Raw genomic sequence first — 10,298 nt, 5'->3', positions numbered from 1 at the left:
TGTCACTCATATTCTCAAATTTTCAAGGAACCTAATGTGTACACAAAAAGAAGCTGTCCTACATTGCCTCAATGCCCAATCACACATTTAACAGAGCAACAATTAAGCCAAATGGTTGGTATAGTATAGATTGTGCACAAAGAAATAGGTTCAAGCTGGTTGAATACAATCTGCTCTCTCAAAGAGGAATATGGTTTTGTAATTAGAGGATAAAGATAGATAGAGATCAATGGCATGCTTGATTTTAGTCACAACCTCAATTTTACACCACTTCCTTCAGTTTAGCATAATGACCAAAATTCCTACAAAAATAAACAATTGAGCAACCTTACTTTGCTTCATTTCTATCACATTTTAAGATGCAAATGATGTGAAAGTGTACATGAACAAATAGTGTGCACCTTATATACTAAGATGCTTATGTACTGTTGTGATTAGGTGATGACGGAACCATTACCATACTTGTGAACATAGATAGAGATCCAAGAGAAGCATCTAGAGAGCAGCATAGATGTAATCACATTCTTAATATTAAAAGAACGTCATCTCATCCCTTCGAAACTTGAAGCTTTTCTGGTACATTGGAAACTATAAGCCCTTATATTTTCACAACTCTACTCTTAGACATGAAAAGTTTCATAATTACACACTGTAGCAATTATGGGCCTTCATCTTTAAAAACTTGCTAGCTTACCCAGTTTGTACTTCTCGACTTGGTAGCACTTTTGTCAACTTTAGGTAGACCAAGGGAAAGATGGTCTTCTTTCCATATAAAAAGTTATGATGTACACTTCTACCATGTCTTGCTCATAAGAAAGACGCAAGGATAGAAGTAAGTACAAGAGTGGAGTAGAGACATTGAATTCAATTTTGTTCGTATTGTTGAAGCCAATTCTAGAACGCACTCCATTTTCAACAAAATATTTATTGCTACATTGATTCTAGACGGCTTTCATCTCTTCATACCATGCTAACTTACCTAATCTATATAGTCAACATTGGTAGCATTGTTAAACCAAGATACACCAGAAGGAGGAGACTCTCTCTCTCTCTCTCTCTCTCTCTCTCTCTCTCTCCCTCTCACAATAGAAGTAGAGCAGTCCTAAGTTTTTTAAACAAGGGCTAGCATCTTATGAAAAACAATGTCTATGAGAAGCTCCCAAGCTTGGTATCAAGAATGCTTTGTATAATCTTACATATATTTATGTTTGTTAGAATATTCAAGAGGTTGTGTAATGCATTACTTTTAGAAATGCAATAGAATATACATGTAGGAATAGAGTATTGATAGTGTTTCACTTGGAAAAGAAGATTGCCCTACAAGAATAGAAGCGATGTTTCTTTGGCCGCAGCAACGCGCGGGTCACATACTAGTAAGTCTTATATTTCATATGAAGAGTTTAAAGTTTTGAAATTAATTGTAAAGTTTATTTACAAGATATATTGGAGTGATCCTCAACCATCGAGCTCTAGAGTAGAATATGAGTCAGTGTAAACATAAACACTAAGATAATTGTAAAGATTGACAAGTGTAAAAACTCTTATTATTGATGCTTTAAAGAAAGTTTATTACATGTTGAATGGGGAGGGCAATGGGCATGGGAAACGATCGAACACAATTGCACTGTATAGAGGTCACATATAGATGAAGAGTTTGATACAATCTACATTAAGTTGCTTGATCCCTATTTCTTTCCCAATCTTAGGCTCATGGTCTTAAAGAAAGAGCTTGGGTTGATTGGCCATTACAAGATTTACTTGACTTGGATCCAAAAAAATATTTAAGAGACGTATGTCGTGCTCCAGCTCAACATCTTGATCCTGTTGAAATAGAAAGACTAAGAGTGCTATGTAGATATATTCCAGAACCTTTTTGGCAATGATGTAACTTTTGAAATCTTTTTGATCGAAAAATTACAAAATCTTTTTTGGTTTGAAATATCTCTCTTTATTGATGTGCTTTTGTGTAATCTATTGATATGCTCTTGTGTAATCTCTCTCTCTCTCTCTCTCTCTCTCTCACACACGCACACACACACATTGAAGGTAGAGGGAGAAAGGACAAGATATGGAAGTAAAAAAGGTTTAATGTAGCAAAAAGGAAAAACCAAAACGATCCATATGAAATGTTTGCAAGCATAAGTGAAAATGGACGACACCGATAATCTTCTCCCTCCCTCTCTCTCTCTCTCTCTCTCTCTCTCTCTCTCTCTCATGGAGTGGAATAAACCGGCATTTGAACGTATGTAAATAAGTATAATAGATTAATTTAATTTGTTTCATGGTAAGAGCGAGTGAGACCTGCCTACCGACGGGTTGCGCAAGCTAGTATATAGTATAGATTCTCATCTTACAATTACCATGGAAGGTACCATAGAAAGAATATAACACGAGGCCTCAATTATGGTTTGAGAGGATTGTCCCCTTACCCTATCATCCCAAGGAGCTGTGCCCCATTAGAGAGAGTGTGTGTGTGGGCCCACAGCAAAAGGCGAGAAATATTTGCAAGTTGCTATCGTGAACTTTGCCATGTGGTAGTAATGATCCAACGGTCCAAGATCTCCTAGTTATTTAAACGTAGGCAGTCTGCAAACGATCAACAGCCGCTCGCTCTTTCTCTCTTCTCTCATCATCAAAGAAACGCGAGCGCCAAAATGGCTTCCTCTAGTGCAGCATCTCAGCTACAATCCCGCCTCGATTTCCACCAGCTTTCTACGCTGGGAGGCCGCAAGCTTGCTCCTGCGAATCAAACATCACAGAGCAAAGCAGCTGGAAGGAGTTCTGCATGTGGGCGCCCACCAAACCTCATCTCAAGCAAGTACAGGCCTCCCAAAGCCACAAAAACCTCGTCCCTCATAGCTTCTGCTCCCGCACAAGAGATCCCGGGCTCTTACGGCCCGCCGTTGCTTGGCGTCTGGGCCGACAGGCTGGACTACTTTGTAAAGCAAGGCGCTGAAGAGTTCTTCTTGAGCCGCATGCGCCGCTACAACAGCACTGTCATCCGCGTCAACATGCCACCGGGTCCTCCCCTCTTTCCAGACTCCAAGACTATCATGCTCTTGGATCAGAAGAGCATCCGCGTTCTCTTCGACACATCCAAAGTGGAGAAGAAGGATGTCTTTGCGGGCACATACATGCCCAGCACATCATTCACCGGTGGGTTCCGCGTGTTGCCATACGTCGACCCCTCGGAGCCCAAACATGCTCTTCTTAAGGGGTTCTGCTTCAAGATTTTGCAATCCAGCGGTCGCAAGTTCATCCCAGAGTTCCATGCCACCTTCACGGAGGGCGCAAGCGAGTGGGATGCACAATTGGATGCTACTGGGGAGGCTGACTTCAGCAGTGTATCCCAAAGTTTCACTCTGAGGTTCCTTTGTAGAGCAATGCTGGATGCAGATCCGATTGCGCCGGGCCCAGCTAGTCTCGGGAAAGAGGGCCCTACTTTGATCCAAGTATGGCTTGCCCCCCAGTTAGCCCCCCAGGCGAGCCTTGGCCTTCCCAAGCTTGTGGAAGCCATCCTTCACACAGTTCCCTTACCTTTCGCTCTCGTCTCACGACAATACAACAAGCTTTATGAATTTTTCCACACAAATGGGCAGCATTTGCTCGATATCGCAGTGCAGGAATTCGGGCTCGACAGAACCGAAGCCTGCCATAATCTGCTCTTTTTTATTTGCTTTAACACCTGGGGCGGTTTTCTGATCTTACTGCCAACAATTTTTACAGCAATCTCGTCCGCTGGGATAAGCTTGCAAAAGGAGTTAGCAGAGGAGGTAAGATCTGCGGTCGGAAAGGGAGGTGAGGTCACCATGAAAGCTTTACAAAGCATGAAACTGGTGCATTCGACAATTTACGAAGTGCTTCGGACGGCACCACCGGTGCCGTTCCAATATGGACGGGTGAAGGAGGACATGATTGTAGAGTCGCATGATGCAGCATACAAAGTAAAGAAAGGGGAGCTATTGGGTGGCTATCAAAAGATAGCAATGAAAGACCCCAAGGTGTTTGAGGAACCGGAGACATTCAGGCCAAGGCGATTCATGGGTGTAGAGGGTGAGAGGCTCTTGCAATATCTGACATGGTCGAACGGACCGCAGACGGAAGATCCTACATTAGGCAACAAGCAATGTGCTGGGAAGGATTTTGTCATCCTTGTGACACAGATGCTGATTGCAGAGTTTTATTTGCGGTATGATTTCTTTGAGCTAGCGCCGGTGGAGCAGAGTGGTGGGCAGGCATCTGTAACATTCAAAGTGTTGAAGAAGAGGAGCTAGGTGAAGGAATGCATGGAGAGAAAGGGTCTCATTGAGTGGGCTGTTAAAAAAAACAATAAATTGCACTAAGTCGTTTTCCCTATGCACTAAGTAAAGATGAATTCACATTGTAAACAATATCATGGGTGATCTTTGCATTGCATTAAGTAATGTCAAAGCTATTGATAGAGCCTCTTTTATTCTTACAAGTGCTGCCGGCCGCCTTCGGTGGCCTCTCTCTCTCTCTCTCTCTTCCGCTCCCCTTCATCTCACTTGGCGTTTAGCCGTCATCTCGCAGAGAGAGACACGTGTAAAGGGTTATGTACTCCGCCATATTATGTTAGTAGATTGTTCCTAAAATGTTAAAAATTCTACCCTTCAATTGTTTCCTTGAAATAAGCTCTTGTTCTCGAGGAAAACATGAGCATTTGAAAAAAAGCCAATAAATCCCTCTAAGTTCTATGTCTAGTTAACTGTGGTATCATCCAATTTAATTGGTGTTCTCTCCCACGTAAATCTTCCCCTTTTCTTCCAAGAAGATGTTGTGCAAGCCTACAATCAATCAGTCAAGGGAACAATAGCATTTATCACTCCTGCCATTTATCTAACATGCTGAAAACTACATAATCTTAACATGATTGTAAAACTCAAAATCTGATGCAACCAAGGGAAAATTGGGGAGCAGAAGAGAAATCGAACGATGCGATTAAATTTTGAGTGCTAGTGCCTACGCGGCACTAGTGAAATCGGTCTATTTTCTTGACCTTCAAAGTTTTAATGGCGACATAGGCAACAACTCTCTCTCTCTCTCTCTCTCTCTCTCTCTCTCTCTCTCATGAACAGGCAGCTTTAAGACTCAAGCATCAAGCTGGGTATCAGTGGTTTTGATTGAGGTTTCACGTCCACATAAAAACCACTTCAGATTAGTATATTGGAGGCATGATTATGGAAAATCCTGTTTTCGATGTATTCTTCCCAAAGTCTATGCACACTCAACGTGTTATGGTACACTTCGACTTTTGTTAAAGATGTCTGCTCCATTCTCCTTGGATGGTTTGTAGACTAATGAAAAAGATTTGGTCTCAACCTACTCTAACAAAACAAAATAGTTAGCAATGTCAATATATTTAAGGTCTTAGGTTATCTGATTGTCTAGCCTTCTTAGATGATTCTATTGATCACATAGAATCTGAATAAATGATCATGGAAACATTCACAAGAAAACCAAGTTCAGAACTTGGAAGTTCTTGATCCATAAAGCTTCTTTTGTTGCTTTAGAAGCTGCTTTGTATTCATATTCGGTACTTGATAGGGAGATTGTTTCTTAACGCTTGCTCTTCTAGGATATAGCACCTCTTGAAAGAAGGGAGAAAATCCACCAATCGAGTGCCTTGCTCTTCTCTCTCTTCACCAATCAGGATTTTAATAGCCAGTAACTTGAAGACACTTCTCATGTTATCTCCTTTACATGTTATACCAAAATCAAGTGTGATATTTAAGTATTGAAGTAGGCGTTCGACTAGCATGCTCATGTTGTGGAGAGTGCATATAACATAAAAGCATGCTTGATACAAATGCATGGTCAGGATGTGTGAGTGTAACTAAATAGCGGATACTTCCAAGGATGCTCCTATATTCTTTGAAGAGAGGATTATACATCCATAATGATGTATGTGCATTTAGTAAAGTATGTTTTTTTCTAGTCATATAAGTAGTGGTGTCCACCAGCAATGCTTATGCAATTTTTTCTTAAACTTCTTTACGATGCCTTCTTCCAATTTTTCTTGAGTGAGATGCATAGTATGTGTTGGGCGATGCTGAAGCAATTGCACTTCCAAGATATAACTGAGTTTCCCCCATCACTCATGCAAAATGTAGCAATAAGCTCCCTTTTAATCTGGTTCATGGTTGGAAGAGATGTTTCCAAAATCATCCACATAAAGGGCAAGGATGACAAAGTGAGATTCACTATCATGACGAGCAGAAACAAAAACATCAATATGGAGACAACGGAAGTGGATCGATTGCATGAAAAAAGTGAGAACGAGCATTCCATTGGCGAGGAAATTGCTTGAGTCCATACACCGTAAGATAAGACAAACATAATCATGATAATCAGGGTGGACAAAGTGTGAAGGTTGAATTATATATATATATTCTTCAAGTTCACCATTGGTGAGAAAGGCTGTCTCTACATCCATCCGAGAGCTCGCTCATTAGAGTTGCTGCAATAGCTTTCTAAGACAATGGAGAGGGGAATGGGGAACACACCTGACACATAGTACAATGCCTCCATATAGCTCACGGTATCCACAACACCCCTAACCTCTCAGATAACACCTTCAAATCGGCTAATTTGCACTAATAGAACCACCTTTGCACACAAAACCACAATCCTGCTCTGCAAAACCACTAATCAGCTTAAATACACCCTGACAGCTCATCTTACCCTTCTCGACTCATAGAACACCCCAATCCTGCCTTCTTTGCACCACACTACAACCCACAGGCACACACCTTCGCAAGCACCAACTTACGCGCAAAGACCGAGAGAAAAGGAAGGGGAGAGGGAGAAATGAGACAAGGAAGTAGGGCAATGGCTTAGTATTATTTAGCAACGGGATAGTACAACCATTCCAAAGCTTCAATGGCAAGCTTCCACACACAAGTTTGCAAGCCTTCACAATGCAAAAAAAAAAACCCTTCCATTGGAAAAAAGCACTTCAATAATCATGTATAGCTCCTTTTATTCGGATGGCTACGAGACCAAAAAAAGAAAAAAAATTGGAGCATCCCCACTCGTGCAGTTCAATCTAAGCTCTTTATAGCATTTTTCTGGCATTGCACCCAAGTAGCATACTCATTTTAAGCATATTTGCATGGTGGACAAGTCCCCTTGCTCTTGTCCGCCCAGCTAGGCTCCCCATTGTCCTCGGATTCTTTCTCTCTTTCTCTGCCTTACAGCTGCGCTCGGGACAGCCCCCCTAGCACTAGTGATATTGCTATTTGGGGGGGCCCTTTTACCTTCAAAATTGTTTTGCCCATGGCAGGCGCGGGACAGAGCTCAGGTTTCCACATCATCAGTTGCGTATCGCGCACCGTCAACAACTGCATCCAACACCAACCAACAGTGGGCTGCCACCCTATGCCACCTCATCCAACCAAAAGTGTCGCCAAGGCAACCCCGCAGAGCGCCTGGTCCACGCAAGCAGGGAGCTCCCACTCCCTCTCTCACCTTGTGGGACTACGAAGGGACAACACCCTGGAGTATATAGAGTAAGCATTGCACCCATTTTTTGCATGTGAGTTCATTGCTACCATCATGTGGCGCACTGTGAGAGACCACCCCCCCAAGCCTCCAAAACTTCACACTAAACTTGCTTTAAAAAAACCCATTTTTTCCCTTGATTTGACCTACAGCCACAAAGTGCCCAGAGCCCCTAACATCAAGCCGTCAAAACCACCTTAAAGCTTGTATACTAGGCTTCAACTCCACCTGCACTCCTTGCTTTTTGACCTTTGCATGATCTCGAATGACGAGTACCAAAATTGGAAAAAAAACATCTGGCATCACTTTACCGCAATTGGCCCCCAACTTCCAACTGCTATAACCTTTTGATCCGGGCTCCGTTTGACAAACAGCAACTTCGTGCCAACTCCATATGAAGTGCTCTACCTCCTTGAACCTCATCAAACCCAAAATGATGTTTGATGGCCTGATTCCCAATGCAGTCAATTGGGCACCAACCCGACACCTTGCAAAACTTTGAATGGCCATAACCTGCAATCCATAGCTCCAATCTGTAATCTGAAAAGACAGGTATGCTCCAGAATTCAAGCACGATGTGTCTATACATTCACATCCTCTTGGACCACCTGTCCCCAACTGCCCTGTCCGTCGAGGATTTGCAATGCACTACAACTTCAAACTCAAATGTCTTGGGCTCCGTAGCTCTGTTTGACGAGTCGTCTGAACCTGCTCATTTAACACTTCAAGCTCTACATTTTTAGACCAAAAACTCGCAACTTGAACATTCTTCACCTGTCACCGTGTTTGGACCAATCTAAAACCCTTTCGGCCTATAAAACCACATAAATCCTACATTTTAGTTACCTCTTGCCTACCCAAGATCTTTGCAGTTGCTCTCGTCCTTTGCCATGATTCTGTGAACCTGCACATATCTGCCCATGCCATCTTCTACAGTCGACCAACTTTGGTTGCACCATCATTGCCCACCCCCTAGTTGAGCATTCACGCTCAACCCAAAAAGAACTTTATTCCACTAATTCTAACTGTGCAAAAACTTGGCAAACCCTATGAGGAAACCAAAACCATATATACATAGTCTTATTGCAGCCTACTGTCAAACCTTCAAGTGGGTTGCCCCACCCCCTACATCACATAGCTTCCGCTTGGATCAAAAACATGCAATTGGTACTTTTCCACCCATTTGTAACACCACCCCATAGTGTTACACCCCATAGACCATCATGTGTGTAGGTCGTCCATAGCATGCTGCCTTCAACACTCCATGAATCCCTCTGCAAATTTTCCACTACATACCAAGCAACACCAAGAATACCAACGTCCAAGAAACATTCACCTGACAACACATGAACACATATTTGACCCTCCTCCCAACCAAGTAAAGTGCAGGCCTCATTTATAAACCCTTGTACATGTTGAACCATCCACCTCACAACAATCTCCACCACCATATCCATCAACCATAGCTCACATACCTTCAATGGAAGCACGGCCACCGCCTAGGACTCTCCTTGATCTATCATAGAACATGCCTGCTCCAACAGAATCTCCACCACCTGCTGCATCGGAATCTCCACCACCTTTAACAACACAACCTCCTCTTTTGCAATACACTTGATTCCAGCATCATCAACCCCTCCTACCGCAACCATCTGCTCTTTAAGATCAATCAATTCCACTTGCTTGTCAGCCTCAGCTGTTTGTGCTCCAATCACCTCTTTTGTGGCTGCATCATGCTCTTTCAAGGTAGAGAAAAATTCTTTTCACACTGCATCCTCTTGGTCATCATCCACAACTAGGGCCAGTTCATCCCTTGGGGCAAGAATTTGCATTGTCTCCATCCGCATAACTCCATTGGTGGGCATATGCTCCTCCATTTGGTTTCCATTTAGCACAATGGATTGCTCTGCTCCATGCTCTTCTTGAACATTTTCTATCACCATATCATCAAACACATAATAAGGCAGCTTTACCTTTACCAGCTCAGGTTCTGTTAGGAAATAAGACGTAGCTAAATAGATAATTGAGTAGATTACTTAATGGAGAGAGACAGATTTACATACACGATATTATAGAGGAGAGAGAGAGAGAGAGAGAGTACACACGATATACGTGGTTCACCCAATGTGGGCTATGTCCACGAGAAAGCAGCCACTCAATGGCTTTAGTACTTCAAAACAAGAAGTAGTTTACAAAGGGATTATACCTTTAATGGAGCTCCCGCTTTGCTTCACTCTCACCACCTCACACTCACCTTGTTGCATCAACTTCACACTATGAAATGTGTGTAGAAATGGCCTCCTTTTATAGTCCAAAAGGGTTGCCCTCTCTTATGAGAGGCAGCCATGTGTAGCCGCCCTTGTGTGAATAAGTCTAAATCGGACCCTCCAATCCGCCCATGTGTGGCCGCCCTTGAGAAGACAAGTCCGCTTTTGAATTCGGCCACCGGCTACCGGCCATTGACTTCCAACCACCGGCCACCACCGGCTATTGACTACCGGCCACCGGCCATAATATTCCGGCGAGGGAAAAAAAAAGTCTCGGGGGCTTCCGCCCCCGAGGCCCCTAAAGTTGCCCCTGGTTTTTCACTGTGAAAATTTTGGTTTCCGGTGAGTGATTTACCTTCACGCACAATGGCTTCTCCTCATAATGGGGGCCTTACAAATGTGCGCTTTTACCACAGAAAATTACAAGGGTAAATCAGGCTCCATACTTAACAATCTCCCACTTGGAGACTGATCTCCAAACCAAACCTGTGACTGCTTTCCATCCTGGCT

The 10,298-nt window shown here is 43.0% G+C and overlaps 1 protein-coding gene across 1 annotated transcript; it reads left to right on the top strand.

The window, feature by feature from the left end:
- Positions 1-2,602: 2,602 nt before the first annotated feature.
- Positions 2,603-4,635, top strand: LOC147452037 (allene oxide synthase CYP74A2-like). Its single transcript, XM_086517867.1, has one exon. The coding sequence runs from the start codon at positions 2,655-2,657 to the stop codon at positions 4,272-4,274; it is 1,620 nt and encodes a 539-aa protein (XP_086373993.1). The 5' UTR covers positions 2,603-2,654; the 3' UTR covers positions 4,275-4,635.
- The last annotated feature ends 5,663 nt before the right edge of the window (positions 4,636-10,298 follow it).

Source organism: Adiantum capillus-veneris, chromosome 8, assembly GCF_014529385.1.
Source record: "Adiantum capillus-veneris isolate H3 chromosome 8, ASM1452938v2, whole genome shotgun sequence".
NCBI classification, from domain to species: Eukaryota; Viridiplantae; Streptophyta; class Polypodiopsida; order Polypodiales; family Pteridaceae; genus Adiantum; species Adiantum capillus-veneris.
This window is presented reverse-complemented; position numbering and strand designations above follow the sequence as displayed.

Bases quoted from the DNA above. Each gene is read 5' to 3' on its own strand.
- LOC147452037 (XM_086517867.1), top strand. From the start codon at position 2,655: ATGGCTTCCTCTAGTGCAGCATCTCAGCTACAATCCCGCCTCGATTTC.